At 39.9% G+C, this 21,781-nt stretch overlaps 1 protein-coding gene across 5 annotated transcripts in view; it reads left to right on the top strand.

The window, feature by feature from the left end:
* The first annotated feature begins 992 nt into the window (after positions 1-992).
* The window catches only part of kif2a (kinesin family member 2a), a 21,742-nt gene continuing 953 nt past the window's right edge, over positions 993-21,781 (top strand). Inside the window, exons 1-21 of one of the 5 annotated variants that reach the window (XM_085179656.1) lie at positions 993-1,200; positions 11,033-11,127; positions 12,890-13,012; positions 13,782-13,836; positions 14,705-14,821; positions 15,066-15,110; positions 16,451-16,551; positions 16,662-16,757; positions 16,842-16,896; positions 16,988-17,150; positions 17,827-17,917; positions 18,040-18,103; positions 18,188-18,279; positions 18,365-18,507; positions 18,729-18,933; positions 19,106-19,216; positions 19,325-19,392; positions 19,670-19,762; positions 20,568-20,715; positions 21,343-21,444; positions 21,572-21,707. In XM_085179656.1, the coding sequence (XP_085035782.1) occupies positions 1,140-1,200; positions 11,033-11,127; positions 12,890-13,012; positions 13,782-13,836; positions 14,705-14,821; positions 15,066-15,110; positions 16,451-16,551; positions 16,662-16,757; positions 16,842-16,896; positions 16,988-17,150; positions 17,827-17,917; positions 18,040-18,103; positions 18,188-18,279; positions 18,365-18,507; positions 18,729-18,933; positions 19,106-19,216; positions 19,325-19,392; positions 19,670-19,762; positions 20,568-20,715; positions 21,343-21,444; positions 21,572-21,707 (2,164 nt within the window). In that variant the 5' untranslated portion in view covers positions 993-1,139. Of the gene's footprint in view, positions 1,201-11,032; positions 11,128-12,889; positions 13,013-13,781; positions 13,837-14,704; positions 14,822-15,065; positions 15,111-16,450; positions 16,552-16,661; positions 16,758-16,841; positions 16,897-16,987; positions 17,151-17,826; positions 17,918-18,039; positions 18,104-18,187; positions 18,280-18,364; positions 18,508-18,728; positions 18,934-19,105; positions 19,217-19,324; positions 19,393-19,669; positions 19,796-20,567; positions 20,716-21,342; positions 21,445-21,571; positions 21,708-21,781 lie in introns of all 5 variants that reach the window. The other 4 variants (XM_085179655.1, XM_085179657.1, XM_085179658.1 and 1 more) reach the window with 4 other exon arrangements.

Here is a 21,781-nt window from a genome sequence, read left to right as displayed (position 1 = left end):
TGAAAAAAATGCCTGTAAAATATTGCTAAAGACCAAAATTGCTCAAAATAAGACTCAAGTCTGGCAAAATATATATATAAAAAAATGAGGGGCCAGTTTAAACTTTTGCACAGTAGATTAGAAGAACAACGCAATGCTGTTGAGAAATAGAGAGCTGTGGTTTCATTGTTCTTTCTCATTAACATTTGTGTTTTTTAAAAAGTGTTTTGTACATTTTTTTAGTTCACTTTCAGTGTTATGCAAAGTGCAAGTAATATTTTTTTCATTTTTTGTAAATGACGACTGTTGGGTGTGCTGGTCCTCTACATATCCTAGTGATAGTCCTAGAGGTTTACACATAAAACGTCATAAATGTCATAGGTAAATTCTTGGCATCTTTTCCACATTACGTACGTAGTGAAGAAGTCAGAGAACTGTGATGCATCTGGACCTATTAGAGCAGTAGTACCACCAGGTGGTATACTGCATCCACTGCAGCATAAATTGCACAATAGAGGGATTTTTGTTCATACCAAAAAAAATGCATTAGTTATCAGTTATTATCAGTTATTTATTTATGTCATATATGTTTATATACGTCATTAAATATATTTTTATTGCATTTTAAGATTAGTATCATATATTTGAAACATGAGCTCAATGTAAGTGCTCATGTTACAGAAAAATTAGCATTTATTATTATTACCTACCATTTTAAATCATTGAGTTGGTTAGGAGGAAACTAATCTTAACATCTGTTTATTTTGGAGTCAATTACAACAGCCTATAATAGCTATAATATATTTATTATGGTGTGTTTGCACCCAAAGTGATAATGTACAAGTAAAAGTAATAGTTTTTCAATTAACTTTAATAGGAAATCCAATATTTTACAGGAACAGCCTATGATTAAAGAAATCACAATTATAAACACTGTAGTAAATGCACTGCTTTTATGAGCCGCATAACCATTTTATTTTGAAAAAGCTGACCGGAAAGAAACTGCTATTCTTGGTAGGTACGTAATGCTCTTGACGTAATGCGTAATGCTGCCACTGACTGCATCTTCCTCCCAAACCAAAGACTGCCAAAGAAGCTGATTTTACTCGGCTTACAATAAGTCTCTAGTCCTGTATTTGTTCATTTTTAAGTGATGTAGAATGGCGTCTGGCTTTGGGAAGATAGTCGTTGGTACCTATGTGGAGATAAAACGCAGCGATGGTAAGTTTCACCCTGTCTATTTATTTTTCCTGTCACGGTGTGTAAGTTGTTTGGGGATCTTTGTTGCTGCGCTGCTGTTGAATATAGCAACCGTTGTTTCTGGCTGCAGAGCGTAACGCTAGCTGCAGGTTCATATTAGTTGTCAGGGCGGAGAGTTTCAGCACGGCCTAAGCCTTTGAATGGGCGCCTTACCTTTGTTAGCATGCCCATTCAGAAGATATTTCCCGATACCTCTAGATTCTTATCATTAGATAACAACAAATGTCTTTGATGGGATTTTATCAAGCATACAAACATATTAACTCTAGCGCCACCTAGTTTCTTAAATTATTTATTATAACAGGGAATTCAAAATTATAATTAGCCAAGCTAGCGGGATTGCTAACCCGGTTAGCTTAGCTAACTAACGTAGACGGCAAGATTAGCGTTAGCTTGTGGCTAGCCAAAGGCTGTGTGCTGTTTCCCGGCTTCACACAGCAGTGGTTCCGCAGTAAAATCGGTTTCGTTAACATGCACTTTGGTTTTTGGTTATATTTTATCCCCGCTTTCTTTCATTGTTAGCTTATTAAATTCTCTGTCAATAAACCGAACCGCTAGTTGTTATGGAAACCCTTTTGAGGTCTAAAATCCTGTATTAATATTGTCTTTTATCACGGTCATTTGCCATAAAATTACATTTGTAACAAGAGCATATACGTAGGCCATTTTTTATAACTCTTTCCTTTATTTCCTCTATTACTCTTGGTATTGCATGGGTCATAAAAGATGATAGTGTTTTATTTAATAGAGGCAATGGCAAGGATATACAATTGTAGATAGTGTAACCTTAAATATGAGGCACCTACTGATGCCCTCGGTTTTTTGTAGTGGTACTACGAATGTAGCCATAATAGCTTAGAAAAAAGGGGGGTTAAACTGCATTCACATGAGCTGAAGTTGTTTCTGAAGGCTAACAGATGAATAGACCGAGAAAAGGGAGAGGCTGGTTGTTGTATGACTCCTTTCTGTGAATACCAGCTTTATTCTTGCTGCTCTGTGTTCGGCATTGCTTCAGGGCTATAGAGCCAAAGATGACACAGAAGTTTGTGTCATTCCTGCTGGTCCTTTCAGGACTTTGCTACACCCAGTGAAATTGTTTTGCAACAAACCCTCAAACAGCACCAATCTTGTACACAAAGCACACGGGAATAAGCTTGGAAGCTAGTGCCAGAGGTGTGCTGCAGCCCCTGTGCTGGTTAGTATCATTGGTAATGTCCCTAAATCCATAATCTCTGTCCTAAGATCAAGAGTGAGATGTGAACTAGATGCACAGCAGGGCTGCGGAAAGAACCAGTTCTGTCTGTCTGGTGTTGTATCCAGAGCAGGGATTGCCCTCTCCCTCTCTCTCTGGGGGCTGGTTCAGATTCAAGCCAGATTCATGCTATTAGCCACCACCCCATCTGTTGCAGCCGGCTCCCTCTGTTCTGCCAGGACTCACTCGCTCCCTCTGTGTTTTTTCCATTTCATATTTATTCCTGTTGAGAGCTAGGTCTCATAGAAAACAATTAGGAGCAGCTTAATTAGACTACCTCCAGTCATCAGAGGATGATGTATACACCTTTGAAGGTATTATACCCTTAATTGTTCCTGGATTTTATCTTTTTTCTTTCTTTGTTTGTTTTAAGTAAAATATTATGGTTTGGCATAGTAGGGTCTTTCAGAGCAGAGTGGAGTACCGGAGAGGCAAGGGTCTGTGTGGTGTTTGTACACTGCATCATTTTTTTTTCTGAATGTGTGCCATGTTGATATGGTTTCATTAATAGGTGTCTCTGGTTCTGTGGGTGAAAACGATGCTTTGAGGGTTTTGTTTATTCCACAGGCTTAGCAGAACTAGAGCACCCCCATTTTAAGCCCCTTCTGCTCCTGGGAGGTGTCAGTGTACCCATTCAGCAAGGTTTTAGTAAAAAAGTGGGGCACTTGATGGGGGATTCAGTAAAACAAGCCCGGCTGTGACTTGGCATTTCAGCTCTTTTAAGTCTAAGGATACAGTGTATGTCTGTGAGGAAGATGTAGGCAGCCGTTAGTTTATTAAAGTCTGGGGGAAAAATAAATATTCCTGTCTTTGGCAAGGTCAGAGAGTACAGCTGCACAATAGCTCATGTGGATCTTGTAGATGTACAGTGTCTGGACGTATGCTGTGTCCTTGAAACCTGTCCGTTTGGGTCTGTAGCTTTGCAGAAAGAAAGGTAGAATAGTTTCCAGTTAAGGAAATTTGTCACTTCTCGATTATTAAAAGGCATGTCTGCCTTGCCATTTGAAAGTAAATGTAATAACAAAAATAATAATTTTACTTTTAATTAAATCAATAAATCGTTTTTTTAAGACCTATGCTGTTAGTACTTTAAAACATGCGTTTCTGGGTACAACAGGTTACACAAGTTCCTGGTGTTCAGTGTTGTTTAGTGCCATTTACTGCTGTTGAGGTTCAGTTTACATAGTTCCTGCCACTGCTAACAGCAAATGTCTACAAGCAGCACCATTGCTTAGCCTGGGAAATGTCTTGTACTGTTGCATTATGGGTTCATCATGACTGCCTCTCTTGGCATTTGCACTCACTATAAGGCTCAGTTAAACAGTCTCGCCTGGTAGCAGAAAAGACGAAGTGCTGGCATTTTACAGTGAAGATCCAACTGTTGGCTCATTGACACAGCAAACATCTTGCAAAGTTAGCAGAGTTGGGAGGAAAGTGATCACTTCATCAGTTTCAGCAGGATCATATGACAGTTACACTGCCTTAGAGTGTTATTCTTGTATTTGTGGGTTGTTATGAATGAGCCTAAAACAAGCCTTGTCCTTATTATATCTGGACCTAATGACCTGTGTAAAATTGACATTTAGAGTGAGACGAACTGTATCCACTCAACCCCTAGTACCTGTTGAGCATTGTGTCATTTAGTTGTCACTTTAATGTAACAGATCTACCCCTTCTATAATAGTATAGTTCAAGGACGGTTTGATATTTATTGGGCATTTTTATAACAGTATGTATAATAGTAGGGAGGTCTGGCCATTAATATGTGTATTGTACTGTATTATAAGAGAACTTCTAACTGGAGATGTGGAGTTCATGAAGTTCTGTACCAGTGCCAATATGGGTGATTAAAATAACAATTTGGCTGATGATTGATTTTGGGGGGGGGGTGTTGCTATTTATTTCTTCTTTTGTGTTTTGGGAAATAAATACATCTCCATCTGTGTAAATAAAAACAGAATAGTGCGTTTATGTATCATTTAATCCATTCATTTTCTTAACCACTTATCCACTGAGGTCAGCGTTAGGGGTGGATCTATCCCAGCTGTTGCAGTGTGAGAGGCAAACTAGACCCTAAACAGGTTGTATCGCAGGGCCAGCACAGAGAGACAGACCAGCAAACGCTCGCAGTTGGACTTGGACTCACTGCAATCGCTCTCAGAGATTGTTAGATGCTCATAAATAATTGCTGTGTAATTTATAAATGCAGACAGACAGTCTGAATGAGTCTTTGTCAATGAGCACAACTCAAGGGGACTCAGCTTAACTGGCTGCCAGTTGATTGTATTCTGGTGATATTCCTGTAGATCAGAAAGGTTACTGAGACCAACTTTAATAATTATATGTGAATTTCTTCCTATGTAGACAGCATTTTTTTTGATGATTCATCACAGCGAATTACTTTATTATCAGAAACTGATTGGATGTAATTGCTTGCTTGATCCCATTCAGTCACAGGCTGATAGCATGCTGACTCAGTTTTTTTGGCACCATTTATGGCCAGGCTTCACTGACAGTGTTGGTGTGCTTGACAATCTCATTTTGCAGCAAAAAATAATAACTAAAGTGTACTTAATTGTGTTAAACTTCATGACTGCCTGCTTTATTTAACTTTGAGTTGGGAAACGGCCATAAATCAGAATATATATGTTACTGCAGTACTCAGCATGCTGAAAAATGTTAAAAATTGTCATTGTGTAGTATCATTAATTAAGTAATGTGATAACATCGTGCAGTGTCTGTTTATTACCACCTAAGTAGTACATGTATTGGGCTGCAGATTTTCTTGTGTAAAATTATATTGTTGTTGTTGCTATTATTATGTTTTAGATAATTATTGGTTATTTATAACCCCTTACATTCCATATTGTTTCATTTTTAAATTTCAGATTTACATAATATAAAATAATAAGACTTTTGTCTCGTTTTATCAAAGTAGTTTGGGCGAAGTTGTTCTCTTCTCTGCTGCCGTTACTTATGCACCAAGTAGTTTATTGAGTCTGATCGCAATGAAGCCACAGGAAGTCTGTGGTCGGCGGCTTGCTGCTTGACATTGGCAAAAGCAGGCAGCCGTTTTTTTCCAGAGTGGTTAGCAGGATGGAGCAGTGATTTGGAGAGCCATGCTTAGCACAGTTGTTTCCATAAATCCTCTGAGTGCTGCTACTCTTGGAGGTGTGACATTTAATCTTCCCCCCAGTCACTGTATAATTTAGCTAGATTTTTTTTCAGAGTCTATCTTTCCAAAGACCAGTTTTTGTGGATGAATGCAGTTTGTGGTGGACCAATACCTGTGATAGGTCACCCATCTGGTTATGAATAGCACTAATGGAAACAGAACTTTTTATAGCTTCTGACACCCAAGAGTGTTTTTACATATAGTTCTTTTTATAAGACGCAAACTCAACAATCTTAAAGTGGACCAACAAAAGATAAATTAGTTCTTTTTGTGTTTATAGTGTGATTGCATTTTAAACAAAGACCTGATTTTTCTGGTACCCTTCAACTCTGACTCTAGGTCATCTTCCTGTTCACTCTTTAGAGCCCTCAGACCTCGACTCCTCGACTGTTTTTGGAGCTTTTTCTAACTAATTAAATAACTAATAGAGAAAATAATCATTAAATTAATTCATGATGAGTGTAACAATATCAGTTCTATTAAACGGTCATTATTTTCCCCAATTAAAACAATTTTAGTTGTGATTAATGTGAATAATATTAATAACCTAATGATAATGACATATAGCAGTGTAATAGTCGGTTCTGATTACTTTGACATAGGTAACATTCTCAGAACCTTTGCAACACTTCTCCTTGTACAAGTATAGTGTTAGTACTTTTACTTGGGTAAAGGATGTGAATACTTCCTTCATTACAGTGCAAGTTGATGTGTATGAGAAGAAAACGAGCAGAAATATCTTGTTACCATACAGCGCTTGTGCGTAGGGTCCAAAGCAACCTAGTCGTAACAGCCACACAGGATCTTAGAGTAGATCTGTCTACTCCAGTCAACCCTACAGACAGTTTGTTCCTCAGACTCGGTGCCAACCTCCATCAAAGCTATAGACATCAAAAATGTGACGTAATTTCTGGGGTAAAACTGCAAAGGATTGTAGGTACAAGTGGCTAGTGCGCACGGGCTATTACAAGACAACAGTTACACAGAGATAAACAGAGACACAAAGAATGGCAAGAAGCTGTATTATTAACTGCCATAGCCGGTCGCATGACAGCCACTGGAAGCCGACGGGTAAAGTGATCGGTCACATGGTCTGTCGATCTCTATTGGGACATTTTTATTACAGTGAGCCCTATAATCCCGTGCACTTTATGGTCCAAAAAATATCTATTTGACTTTTTTATTTGGCACACTGCAGTTTAATGTTGCAAAGCATCTCTTTTTAACTTTAGTGGATATTTTACATGGATTTTGTCTCACATCAATTATATCATTAGTTATATCGTTATCGCAAATTTTCAAATATATATCGTGATAAATATTTTGGGCCATATCGCCCTGCTCTACCGCGATATAGCGGGGGATGACTGTATACTGTTGGTAAACATCTGATCAGCAGTAGAATTTTTTATTTTTTTTTAAAAGCTACATGTACATTTCCTGTTTAAATTCAAGTCTATGTTTGGATTAGTTACTGTTATCATTACTGTCTGTATGGAAGTTTTCTATAATAGCATGTGGCTGATTTCTCTGATAATAAAATGTGAAAGCATCTTGCCTGCTAATAACAAAACCAAATGAATTGTAGTATAAGTTTCTCTTATAAGATAAGCTGTCATTGCACATGAACATTATACTTAAATCAATTAATAGTTTAATTATATCTATCCATCCAGCTGGGAGGTAATGACAACAACAACAAGAAACCCTTTGTGTTTACAGGTGACAGATTACATGAACCACAATGAGTGTTCAGAAACTAAATTAGTTTTGAGGGCTGAAATGGACAAAGTATAAAACCACTCTTACATTTTAAAACTTTGTGATTTATTGTAAATCAATTTCAACTAATTTTTTTTTTATTTTTAGGGTGGGGGTTGGGTTAACTTTGCTATTCTGTGTATTCTTATGGCTGTTTGTATCCTCTATAAATGCACACAGGAATGGCTCAAATACTGGATGTCCACACCTTGCTAAATCACCTAAATTTTAAGGAAATAAAGCTATCACAAGTGCACGATATATACTTAACAAATAGAACATGTGCATTCTGTTGAATAAATGGCTGCCCTGCGAGAAAATCCTTTTCCCTGCTTTTTGCAAATGTGAAACATTTGTATGGTAAATTGATCAAATGTTCAGCACATGAGAACACTGAAAGCATCTTTGCTGGCCTGCTCTCTTTGTGTCTCTAAATAATGGATACTGGAGCATGCCGTTTCCTTAGATAGTGAAGGGATTTTGCAGCATGCAGTTGGATCTGCACAGGCAAAAATGGGAGGGTTGAGCAGCTTTTTTTCCTTTTTGTCCTTTTTCTTTTTTTTCTCCTGCTGTTAGTATTGCAGTGTTGAAGACAGAGGGGCGGAGAGAAGCACAGAGGCTAACTGCAGCTGCTCTCATCTCTGTTATCCGAGTCTCGCTAACGTTTCATTATCAAACCTCCTGGTCTGAACTTACCAAGATTAGCCTCAACCTGCTGCCTTCTTCTCACAAGAAACCTAATTTGTTCAGTCACTTACAGAACAATGGAAATGAAATAAAAGCCTCTGTTGGTGAGCATAGGCGGGTTTTGTGTTAGTAACATTTCACTGAAATGCCTGCATTATCTGGAACTAGATTCTTTGTTTGTGAGGATAAAGGTGAATATAAGCTTATATAATTAGTAATGTAATTTAATTGACGCTAGGTTAAATGTATATGGCATAAAAAAAAATTAATAAAAAAGTAGGAGCACAACACTTCAGAAACAGAACTGAAAATGTATAGAATACATCAGTGGGTCGTCACACAACAATTATAATATAGCAGGGGTCAGCAACCCTAAGCACGCATGCCACAGTTGGCACGCGAAGGGTTAACTGATGGCATGACCATAGCTGGACTGGTCATCGGGCTTACCGGGCATTTGCTCGGTGGGCCGATGATTTTTTATTTATTTATTTTTTGTAAGGGTATAAAAAATGACAGGTGGTGGATTGGCCAGATGCTGGCTGGTGTGTAAAAATAACTCAGTTGTTTGGTGGTGGCTATGGCGGAGCTTCCACAGATTCAGTAACATTAGCAAGTGGTGGAGGCTGGCAGGTGGATGAGGGAAAGGGGAGGCAGGAGGAGCAGAGACCCAAGGCAGCACAGGTCCGAGTGTCAGGTGAACTGAACTTCAGGTAAGAAGTTATGACCTGCAGTCTATCTGGGTCAGATATAAACCAAGTTTAGGTGTAGTTTATTTTCGTTGTGCTGACTTTTTTACAGTCAGTTACAATAACTCGTACTGCGAGCTAGCTAGCATGACAGAGTTTTCATCAGCATTGTTGTAGTGAACTTTATTTTATTCATAAGGCTAGTTATTAGAGTTACCAACTGTCACGTAAAAAGACGGAGTCGTCCTGCATTCAGAGAAAATATCACACGTTTCGTATTGAGCTGAAAAGGAACAGTTTGTCCCGTACTTCAGCTAGAATGGAAAAAGACACAAAGGAGTTATTCTGTCATTATGCTGCACAGCTGCCTCTTCTCTCCTCTCTCTCCTGTTGCTACTTCAATCATGAAACTGATCAATGATCAGCTGTACTCTATTGTTTGTCGCCCACTTTGCGCCAGAAAGAGGAAACCGCCGGATGTCGCGCTAAACAACAGCAGCACGTTTAAGCTTGATAAGCTGTTGTTAGAATTTATTTAATATTAACTTATAGTATCAGTTGATGTTTGCTGGAGCCACAGCCGTAAAAGCTGCTGGTCATGATATTGGTTTGGTTATCTGGTGAGAGGGAAACATGAAGATGAAACCAGGAGATGTCCTTACTGAACCTTTAGAGCTGAACAGGTGATGGAGAAACAGGTTTACCTTTTAGGTGACATGAATGAGTTGAAGGAAAGTTATGAACTGTTTCTGAGAGACAAATAACACCAGGATCCTTTTCTATGCAGCTGACAGCTGGTAACTGTGCAGGGGCGGGTCTAGCAAAGTTTTGCCAGGGGGCAGGTAAGGCATTAACAGGGAGAGGGGGGCACAAAGAAATACTTTCTTATTCTCATTTAAAATGTCTGGCAGTTATTAAATAATTATCTGAAGCTTACAACCAAAGTTTTTATCTGATGTAAAATGAATAGAAATCATACATATACCAACAAGACAGTGTACATCACTGTCACAACAGCGTTTGTTTTCATTCAAAGGCTTTATGGCTTTAATACCTGGTGGGCCGGACTCTAGTCAAAATGCCCGGGCCAATATTTTGTCCCAGTCCAGCCCTGGGCACGACACTCAGTGAATTAATCTGAGACGGTGCATTAAAAATAAATGGCCAGGCCAGCGGTGCACATCACAAATTAGCTCGCATAGACACATTAGTTGTGCTCGAGACAGAATTCACAATGCGTTTTTGGGACTTTCAGGTGTTTGGACCAATGTTTTATTTTCTGATCAAGCCAGAAAGCTTCAATGAGTAGCTGGATTTGTCTCGCATTAACTGGCTGAGTTAATCCCAGTTAATGCAACATCGAAGCAGCTGGAATCCACAGCTGTGCGTGTTCTTGGAGCTTGCATTTTCACCTGCTGGACATCACTACCTGACAAGTTTAACTGTCTTCAGAACATTGCAGAGGCCTTATTGACAGTATTTGGTTCTACATATCTGTGTGAGCAGATTTTCTCTCACATGAAGAGTGTCCTCAGGTAGCCGTCTGAATGCTGGACACTCAGAGACCAGAGATCACATTAACATGTGTATCCCTGTATTAACAAACATGCCATATTGGCCCAGTTTATTTTACTTATCATTGTTGTGAGGAGACCACAAATAGCATTTGTATTTTCTGTTGTACAGTTCATTTGCTGTTATGGAGTTCTTGTTATGGATAAAAAGTGTCTTTTTTTGTTTCAAAATAGCTGATAACTATTCGCTGATAGCTGCCAACATCTGCGAACAAATATAATTCTATAAAGTGGTTCTATATAGTGTGTAACTGTTAATATAGAGCGTTATTAAATTTATTGCTAATGCAATCATAAAATTTTAGATGGCACTCGTCATCAGAAAGGTTGCCTACCCCTGTAACATAGTATATTATTTAAAAACATGTTCTTTAAAGTCAGTGTATATCCAAATAAAAACAGTTTTATTTTAACAAGACTGCATGCAGATCTGATCATGGTAGCAGGTGGTAATTAGACCTTTTAATATTTCATAAATCATGGGGTTTGAATGGCAAATGCAGTTATGTTGTTGTTGTACTTACTAAACAATAAAATGCTTTTAATTTTCCATAGCACTACACTGATTTTGGTCCCAATATTTTCTACCTTCAGCTATTTATGTTTTTCTGCTAATCTGATGTTTGAGTTCATCTCATCTCTGGTGCTTTTACAGGACGTATACATCAGGCGATGGTGACCTCACTTAACGAGGACAATGAGAGCGTCACAGTGGAGTGGATAGAAAATGGAGACACAAAGGGAAAAGAGGTAAACCACTATTTACCACCGTTTTTTTACCTCTTAAAGCTTCCTTAACAGCACAAAGTGCTTTTTATTTTCCAAAGCAATGAATAATAGATCCAAAAGCATTCAGGAGCTGCTGTGATTATGCAACTAAGCTGCATGTTCGACCACACATCACCCCTTGCACACCCTGCAGCTCTGATCACATGTAAACAGTGTGAAAGTTTAACAGTACATCTGGCGGCAGGCTTGCTGCATCACATTTTCATAATTATTTTTCATGGACATAATCAAAAGCACAAAGATAAGCAGAATTATTTATATAAAAATGTCTGTTTCTGCATTTGGTTCAGCCCTGTCTTTGGAGCACATACGCACAGTCCAAATAAGACAATAAAAAATACTAGAAAAAGCATTTCCTGGCAAAAATGCAATGTGAATGCTGCAATTTGAAAATGTTGCCTGAAATGTTTAAAAATATTTGAAATATTCAAAGCTGAATTTGCTAAATCAGCTTAATTGCAAAAGATTAGCAAAATATCGGCCAGCAACAGTACCAAAAACTGAAAATGTGCTAAATAAAGCGAAAAGGGTACCAAAACTGAGCTTCAAAAATGCTAAACTTGAAGCTGAAGCTCATCAAAATGAAAAATGATCTCAAATGAGAAATGTTTATCTATAAATGTTTAGCCGTGTGACGATTTTGACATCACTTCCTGTGTCGCTAGACACAATCTTTGTGGTGCGTAGGCCGGTCGTGCACCTCTTGATTATTGTAAGGAGTCATCACAGTTGTGTTTAAGACACAAGTCTACGATCATGCCGGTTATTAGCTCAATTTTAATCATAATCCTGCACAGAAGCTCAGAGACGTACAAACACACAGAGGGAGATGTTACAACTGTTTGAAAACTTTAGTTTGTGGAAAGAACTTTGAGCAAAGCAAGCACTGCAGAGGATGGCAGCTTCAGGCTGTTTACTTTTTCCCTCCAACAAAACAGAAAGAGAAATGAGAAATTGCTGAATGACACTGGATGAAAGAGGACAGGGATGGCTATGTTTTGATGTATATCTTATACATGTAAGGCAAATGACTTGGGCATGAAAAAAAGAGAAGTTTTTTCACATTATTCTTCTAGCACCGTTTAAAGAGCAGGGGATGTCATCACACAGTGGTGGCAAAATGCCATGAAAAATCAAATTCTTCATAAAAGCACGCTTCTCCAGAAAAAGCTGAACATTTTGATACCAGAATGGTTTCTATAGCACAAAGTATGCAGAAGTAGTTAAGTGCAGGAGGATCTCAATAATGTGAATGCTTATACAGCGTGCACATTACCTAGATTTTTAAAGTATAAAAACAAATGAGAAAGTTGGAGCAAGTTGTCCATTAATTGCAGCATTTATTCTCAGCCCATCAAAATGACAAAGTGTCCATGGAGCAAGTCTGTCTCTGAGCTTTTTCACCCATGGAGCGTTGGTGAAATTTACAGTACAGAACTTTAAAAATTACATTCAGCAGCAGTTTTAGAAAGTGGTCAACACCCTTTGGCTTTACTGCTATATATCTGATGGATAATTTTGACTGCTCAGCACACAAGAGACATCCGAGTTTAAATATAAGCACTTGGGGTTAGTTTGAAGACTCTTGTCCACCTTAATTATGTACAAAACTGGTCCCATTTAAGCCCCTTTTAGGCTTTTGTGATGCACTGTATTTTCAAACTGACTGAACCCCCGTCATAGACATAATCACTTGACTTTATGCTGCTCTGTTTCTGGACAGATTGACTTGGAGAGTATATTTGCACTTAATCCAGATGTGGCTCCAGATGAAGAAATTGCCCCTAGTCCAGAGACCCCACCCCCTCCTACACCCACATGTGTGAAGGTCAACAAAATTGCAAAGGTGAGTGGTGCTGTGTGACCTTATGAGCACCTAAAGGTGTAGCGTGTGATTTACATTGCTCAGAATTGCAGCTCTTTGTTTTGTCACCCTTTAACATCCCTCATTCACGGGCTAGCACCCAGGCTTCCTCGGGTGACCTGTGCGGCTCAGTGTGCTGGATCTTTTTATAGAACCTCGATCCTTCTCAGGAACCAGCTAACTGGTCCTGTTAAGTACACCATGTGTCATAAATATAGGCTAACAGGTGAGAGTCTTCAGTGTTTTTTTTTCTTTCTACATTCACTAAATATTTAGGGCTCAAGGTTTCCACCATCCTTTTGTCTCACCAACAGCCCACCCAGACTCAAGATTTTTTTTGTGTGTTTTGCGGCATGAGCTGTATCATCACGGTTTTTCCTTTGTCGGAGATCTAACTAGAATTTTAGTAAAGTCCAATTTCAAATTGTCACTTACCCAGTACTGAATATTAGACATTTTTGTCTGATATTCACATTTGTCAAATGATCAGAAATTACAGGAAAATTTCTGCCAGTGAGGAAACAGGGTATTGTTGCACCTGTGCCGCTCCGTGTCTCCATCTGTGCCACACAGTATGCTTTGCAGCATGTGGATACATTCACCACTCGCCTCCAAAAAAGCGTTTGTATTTCTGTATCTTTGTATGCAGAGTAGTCACGATAAGGAAAGTCTGGAACTTTGTGACAACAAAAGTAGGAATCACACTAGCTAACTCAGTAGTCATTTCTCTTTATTTGTTTTCCCCTCACAGAACCGACGGACGATAGCACCTCCTAAGAATGATACTCCATCCAGAGATAATAGAGGTTTGTCAGTCTTTGTTTTGTTTATTTCCATCATGAGTTTGCCCACTTTAATTTAGCAATTATTTTACTATAATGCACAAAAATTTGTGGGGGTTTTTGTTTTTGTTTTTTGTCCACCAACTCTTCCTGTGCAATCAGGAACAACGAACTTTTTAAGCATTTATAAAAGCATCATATCATTTTTATTTCTTGACATTAGCTTCTCATTTATATCCACATATATGCCGTTTTTGCATTTATGCACCTATGGTCTCATAAAAGCTTCTTGTCATACTCATTTCATGGCAAGCAGCAAACACGGGTCAAACAGTACTGTAGTATGGGCAGGCAGTAGTTGTTTAAATGTAAAATTGATAGTTTAATAGAATATGTTCTCCAATGCAAACATAGTGGCTCCAGTGTAGTTGTTTACACTTTTGGCAAACAAAAGCTACCAGGAGGAGACACAAATCCCTTTGGTGGTGCATCAGTACGGACACCCGGTGTTTTTAAAAAAAAAAAAAAAAAAAAAGATAAATATTGACTAATCCATTTATATACAGAATTTATATACCCACTACTCAGCTGCTTCCTCATTTTAAGAAAGCATTTTTCTGAAATACAAACACAACACTCACAGCCTTATAGTTTCAGTACACGTGAACCATCCACATGTTTGTTGTGCTAACAAATTTGACCAAAGTAAACATATTCTGAGTTTTTTATTCATTATTATTATCTTTTCTTTCCTTCCTCCTCCTTCCTCCTTTTTAATATTCATTCATTTATTTATTTTGGGGTTGGGTTTTTTTTGCTGTCAATGTTGCTTGGTAGTGGCATCTGGATCAGAGATATTTGTATTTTAATCTTTGTGGTGTTGTGTCTTAAGCAATTCCAACCCGGGCCAGACCTCCACAGCCTCAGCAGCCAGAGCCTGCTCCACCTCCTCCATCGCAGCAGCCTGCACAGCCCACTCAGGCCCAGACACAGCAGCAGCTACAGAATGGTAACAATCATGACATTTGTCAAGAAAATTATCATTTCAAGAAACCAGTTTTAAGCAGTTGGCCAAAAGCTTCTAGACTAATCCCTTATGCAAATGTGAAGTATAATCCATATAAGATTTTCTTTTTTTTTTTTTTTTTAATCCAAATATACTGTCAGCGTTAGTAAAAATGCATCGATCGCACAAAAGCATACCATCAAAATCTTTTAATGTCGTGTCTTTGTTGACCACATGTTCATCACAGAGTCCTCACATCAGCCGCTATCCAGAAAGGAGTTGGGACAGCTTTGTATGTATCACCTGCATGTTACCCCTGCCCTCAGTGCTTCACAGTGATTCTGATAGTTTCCAATAGAGTCCGATAGACCGCTAGTCAAACAAGAAGATCGCTCAGCCAAATGTCTGCCACGTACTGCTCAGAGCTGTTGTGTGGACAAGAAGCAGCACACTCACAATCCATCCAGCAGACAGGCTTTCTGGGTATTAGGAGGGGAAAAAAATTGTGGTGTCGTTTGGCTGTGCTGCTTTTTTTTGTGTGTCTGGTTTTTGCTGAGTCACACACAGGCACACACGTGGAAGAGCCTGCGTTAATGTGTGTTACGTCTCTGGGCTCAGACAGCAATGATAGCCTTTTAGTCAAAGTGCTCGCTGTCATTTGGAAAGCTGAGAGGATGACGTGAACGCCTTGTCCCTCCTCCTCACCCCTTCAGCTCCCCTCCACACAGACTGAATAGCCCATAAGCAGTAACGGTGCTGAGTTCCTCTTATATTTCTTGTCCCGGTGCTGACCCAGTTCATCTTCTCCTCACAGATTAGAGCAGATTATTAATCCCTCTGCTCCGATAGTCTGGGTTCTCAGGGGCTGGAGCCAGCAGGAGGCCAGGACTGTGTCACAGGGCTTGGGCCGGGCTTTGCAGCGGGAAGCTGGGGCTGCAGCAGCGAGCATTGAGCCGGGGCTAATCGAATAACATCGTTTTGATGAACTCTGCACTGAATTAAAAGTGGCTTTTACTCACATGTTTGCTAACTTGTGTTCCTTTATAATGGTGACTAATAGTTTGATTGACCTGAAACAAAACTAATCTGGGGGTGTGGTGCTCGGGAGTTTTGGAATAACCTTCTTAAGACGATCATTCTTGATTTGAAACAGCCTCTTACTGTAATCAGACTGGATTAAAACAGTAATGCAAGGCACATATCCTGCATTGTAAGTGTTTTTTGGTTTTGTCTTTGTTTTTTTTAATTTTCCTTTCAAAGGTCACATGTCCTGTTGTGTTTGAGGACACAAATTTAAAAAACAAACAAACAAAAAAAACATGTTTTGAAACACAGTGCTGCAAAGGCCTTTTGTTGGTTATGTAGAGCAAGCAGCTAATGTTATGCGGGAGACACTGTGTACCAGCCGCTGCATCCTGGTGGGTAGTAGCTGTATCACTGCTCTGCTTTGTTGGAGCCAGCCCAAGGTTTCTCTGCTGTTTAAATAAAGGCCAACAGAAAGGAAAGCTGATAGAAGATGCTGGGAAAGTAGTAGAAGTGACATATTGTAAGTGAGATGAAAGAGGAAGAGAAAGCTGTTGATACATGATGTGAAAGGTGGGAGAATTACTGTTTTTTTTTTCTAAATGGCAGCACGAAGGAAGTCAAACTGCGTGAAGGAGGTGGAAAAACTTCAAGAGAAAAGAGAAAGACGCCGGCTTCAGCAGCAGGAGCTCAGGGAGAAAAGAGCTCAGGTACACTGATGTTCTTTTTTTTTTTCTTTTTGCCATAGAGTTGATTACATTGAAGTGAGTATCTGTTTGACATGAGAGTAATTGTCATGTTGTCTGTCTCTGTCCTTCAGGAGGTGGACACCACCATCCCCAACTATGAGATCATGTACATGATCCGAGATTTCCGAGCCAGTCTAGACTACCGGCCCCTGACCACAGCAGACCTGGTGAAAATTCTTCTTCGCTCCTGATCGGTAAGAATTGACCTTCATCCAAAGTTTAATAAATGTCCTTCTCATTGCACTGCCCAGATTGAAGAGCACAGAATATGCGTTTGTGTGAGGAAACGTCCACTCAACAAAAAAGGTGAGGTCTTTGATGAGCTTCGCCTCATGCTACGTGCTAAGTACTTTTTTATATTGTTGTATTTGAAAGTGTCGCCTCTGCTGTGTTTCAGAGTTGTCCATGAAGGATTTGGATGTGATCACCATTCCCAGTAAGGATGTGGTGATGGTTCATGAGCCTAAACAAAAAGTAGACCTGACCCGCTACCTGGAGAACCAGACCTTCCGTTTTGACTACGCCTTTGATGACAGCACCACAAACGAGATGGTTTACAGGTTTGTGACCCGAAGCGACATCTGAGCTGTTAGATTTATTCAATTTCAAGTCAGATTCAGATTATGTGGCACAGCACACGATAAGCCAACCAAACACACAGGCGGAGAATCTCTGCCAAGCAATGGTGCACAATCAAGAACAACCAGACTTTCCAGTATTTGCAGTGTTTGTCTTAGCTTAGTTTTGAGAGATGTTTGCAGACAGCTATGTCTGGAAAAAAAATTGTTGAACGGTTTCTGATGCACAAACAACAAATGAACAAGTCAGTGTTTTGCCACAAATCATCGGCTAGGGGAAGGAAACCCTGGATCAGCGCAGCCACACTCATTGAGGGGTGTGACCTGGCCACTCGGCCAGCGAAATTTGACCGAAATGTGTTGATTGTGATCGTTTTATGTTTTTTTAATCATTTACAAACATTCTACAAATGACTGTTTATCTATTTGCATTGTTACTAAACCAAACTAATTCAAATAACAGCCACAGTTTGACATTTTCAAGTTGCAAATTCATAGATAATAAAAAACTGAAATCTGTTTTTTTGCATGTTAATATAATTCCTTTAGTCAGAAGAAAGGTGACTAACAAACACAATTAGATGAATGAATTGTTAATATTTTATGTATAAATTTGGGGATGGAGTAGCGCATGACTGTGTTTTGTCTTCTCCTGCAGGTTCACAGCCAGACCTCTTGTGGAAACCATTTTTGAGAGAGGCATGGCCACCTGCTTTGCCTACGGACAGACAGGCAGTGGAAAAACACATGTGAGTTACAATTAATGTGCCTTTAAGAAAACAGAAGGCTTTTATCCTTGTAGTTGGAGTGCATCTTATATAATTTGTGTATAAAATACATTTGAACTTTGAACTTTTTCATTGTGTCACAGACTATGGGTGGCGATTTCTCTGGGAAAAACCAAGACTGCTCTAAAGGAATTTATGCATTAGCTGGTAAGCACATTAGATGTAGCTCTTTGTTGACTGAAGGATAAGTTGGATCTGTTTTGGAATTCGATCTCGTGTGTTTCTATGCAGCTCGGGATGTATTTCTCATGTTGAAGAAACCCAGCTACAAAAAGTTAGATCTACAAGTGTACGCAACTTTCTTTGAAATCTACAGTGGGAAGGCAAGTGATGTGTGATCATTTTTTTCCTTCTTATTTTTTTCTGAAGGAGAGATTTTATTTAATGCTGACAGAACTGTGTGTGTAGGTGTTTGACCTGTTGAATCGTAAAGCTAAGCTGAGGGTACTGGAGGACGGGAAACAGCAAGTGCAGGTAGTGGGGCTGCAGGAGAAGGAGGTCAAGTGCACAGAGGATGTCCTGAAACTCATTGAAGTGGGAAACAGCTGCAGGTATGACAGCAGGAACTTTCTCAGGAATCCCGAGACTTTGTGTTCTTGTATTTGATCAGTGATCAGATCAAAACTCTGGAACTCGTTTATTGTCATGCAGACGTCGTCTAGCACAATATTCATGTTCTTTGAGGATGTTATTCCTCCTCCTAAAGTTATTAATTTTTTGCCCTCGCTGCTGCTGCTTCTTCTTCTTCATCATCTTGATCACCCCCCAAAAGAACATCAGGGCAGACGTCCGCCAACGCTCACTCGTCTCGCAGCCACGCCGTATTCCAGATCATTCTCCGGAGGAAGGGGAAGATGCATGGAAAGTTCTCCCTCATCGACCTTGCGGGCAATGAGAGGGGGGCGGATACATCGAGCGCTGACCGGCAGACTCGTCTGGAGGGAGCAGAGATCAACAAAAGCTTGTTAGCCCTGAAGGTCTGTGTGCAGTGAAGGGATAGTGGAGTAGCTGATTCCCAAGTGTTGGCTACCACTTCATTTTTTTTTCTGTTGATTTGTAAAATAACAAAGAAATGTCATGTATACTTTTTCCATTTGTGTTTTTTTTATTTTATTTTATTTACCAAGTATGTCTCTCTTGTTGTTTCAGGAGTGTATCAGAGCTCTGGGTCGTAACAAGCCCCATACACCATTCAGAGCCAGTAAGCTCACCCAGGTCCTCAGAGACTCCTTTATTGGGGAAAACTCACGCACATGCATGGTCAGTCCTCTGTTTTCATAAACAGTCTTTGGCCATGTTATCACATCTCTTCCACAGGTTAATAAATATGAAATAAATCTGAATGACATATTTTGTTTTTTCCTCCAGATTGCAACCATTTCTCCTGGGATGACATCCTGTGAGAACACACTCAACACACTACGCTACGCTAACAGGTGGGGTTGAGATAACCCACTCCAGTGGTTTGGACAGTATCTTCTTGCTACAGGAACTTCTTGGATTATTCACCTTTATGAAATTTTAGCTCTTTTGGATTCCTCTGTAATGTCCAGTGGCTTTTATAGAATCTGAAATTAGCTGTACTACTCCAAATTTCTCTGCTTACTCTTGTTCGTTCTGACTCTTGTATCCTCTTCCCTTTTTTTCCCTACTTTCTTTCCTTCTTGTTTCCCGCCCTCTGCTGCTCTGTGTGCTGGTATGATGACTGTGTAGAGTGAAGGAGTTTGGGATTAGTCCGTCAGACATCCCCTTCTCCCAGAGCGGTCAGGGAAGCCGCCCTGAGCACTCGCCCACCAATACCTTTGAGTATGATGACTTTGCTGCTACCTCTCCCAGCAGGTCAAGCACTCCCCAAAGCACAGCACCACACGCACAAATACACACAGTGCATGCTGTCCCTTTGTGTATCTAATGCATTATAAAAGACACCCATGAGCTCATTTATCAGCTCCTCACTGCGCTACACTTCCTGTCTTCCCCTTTCTGTTTTTCATCTGCATGTTTTGATGTGATTCATCTTTTCATCCCTGCTTTGACTTTGATCTGAACTGTAGACAAAACTTTTTTTTTTAAAATTGTGTTGCTAAATCCTGAAGAACAATATGTCTGTCTGTCTGTGTGGGTGTGTCTTTTATTTGCTCTGTTGTTTCATCGCTGTTCATGCCCCGGATGTCAGGGATAACTGCGATAGCTGGGTGTGATAAGCCAGAATGCTGGTGCAAAACTCGACTTTTAGCTGTTTGGCAAATGCATCCACGGTGAGCTTTTGTTTGAGCCAAACACTCAGCGGGTAATCCCTTATCCCGGCCGTAGTCCTAATTAATTGGCGCTGGCACCTGCAGGTTGGGTACAGTGCTGTAATCCCTCATCAGCTCTGTGAGAACCTAGTTAAACATGAGCTCTGAACACCCAGACTCCAGTTACCATGAAAACTGATATCTGGAAATTGAGCATTGTCATCTGTGCCTGTGCATGACATCACTGCTGTCATGAAGCTGCCATGCTGCACAAACCATGAACCGCAAACCAAACATCAGCCTTGTTAGGAACAGGTCTGACCTGTGGTCGCTGCGATCTGATGTGTTTCTTTATTTCTTCTTTTGGTCTGCAGGGTAAAGGAGCTAACGGTGGACCCCAACCAAGTGATGGAAGGGGGACGCCCCAATATCCATGCTGTCAACCAGCTGGATCTCTTGGATGAAGAGTGGCTGAGCATCTCACCACAAAGAGACGACCTTAAACTTCTCTGTGAGCAGAATGTAAGTGCTCACAGTTGATTATTTGAAGCACAAATCAGACTGTTTACATCTGGAACTTATATCTGAAAATAGGGCTGCTGTGGAACAGGAGGTAAAACAAGGCTGTATATTACTCAGTAGTTCAGTCCCTGACTCCTACAAGGTGCAATCAGTGCAAGATACTGGTATATGAGCACTAAATAAGTACCAGCCCATTTACCATATCACAGCTGCCACGTATTTCACTACCCCTACACTACCCCAAGTGTTTTTGGATTAACATTCCAACTTTTATTTATCAGTGATGAAGGTGAGGTCCACTGATAACCAGATTTCAGAAATGATCTCTGTGCTGTAGCTTTTTGTTAAGTTCATTTAATTTAACAATTTTAAGAAAATTTGATTTTTGACTAAAATGCGTCACACAAAAGAGTGAGATAATATAATAATAACACAAATGGAAGAACTCAGTCTGGTTTAAAACCCAAATAATAAGCATGGGTTTTTACTCAGGTTTAAAGAATATTTGTTTGTTGGAGACATCGTGACGTATAAAGGGAAAGAAGCCACAGTTTAGAAGTAGCTATTTAAAAATGCCTGATCTCCTTTGTTTAAATCTGGATCTTGCTGCTGGATCTGTAAACACAGGAGGAAGAAGTGTCTCCTCAGCTATTCACCTTCCATGAGGCCGTGTCACAGTTGGTGGAGATGGAGGAGCAGGTCCTAGAGGACCACAGAGCTGTTTTCCAGGTTAGAAAACACTCCAGCTCTCCTCGTTTCTTTCTTCTTCTTTTTCTCATACATACTTGTATGAATCCAGATAAATTGCAGCTCCTGACAGTGAATTTATAACTTCTCTTTGTTCTCCTCTGAGCAGGAGTCTATCCGGTGGCTGGAAGATGAAAAGGTGCTGCTGGAGATGACGGAGGAGGTGGATTATGACGTGGAGTCTTACGCCACGCAGCTGGAGCAGATCCTAGATCAAAAGATAGAAATCCTCACTGAGCTCCGAGGTATGCCCGAAACTTACACGCACATCACTTAACAATAGAATACAGCCCTGCTGCTACATTTTTTAAATGTGTGA

This window comes from Neolamprologus multifasciatus, chromosome 12 (genome assembly GCF_963576455.1).
Source record: "Neolamprologus multifasciatus chromosome 12, fNeoMul1.2, whole genome shotgun sequence".
Classification (NCBI taxonomy): domain Eukaryota; kingdom Metazoa; phylum Chordata; class Actinopteri; order Cichliformes; family Cichlidae; genus Neolamprologus; species Neolamprologus multifasciatus.
The sequence above is the reverse complement of the archived record's forward strand: the minus strand, read 5'-3'. Positions and strand labels throughout refer to the sequence as shown.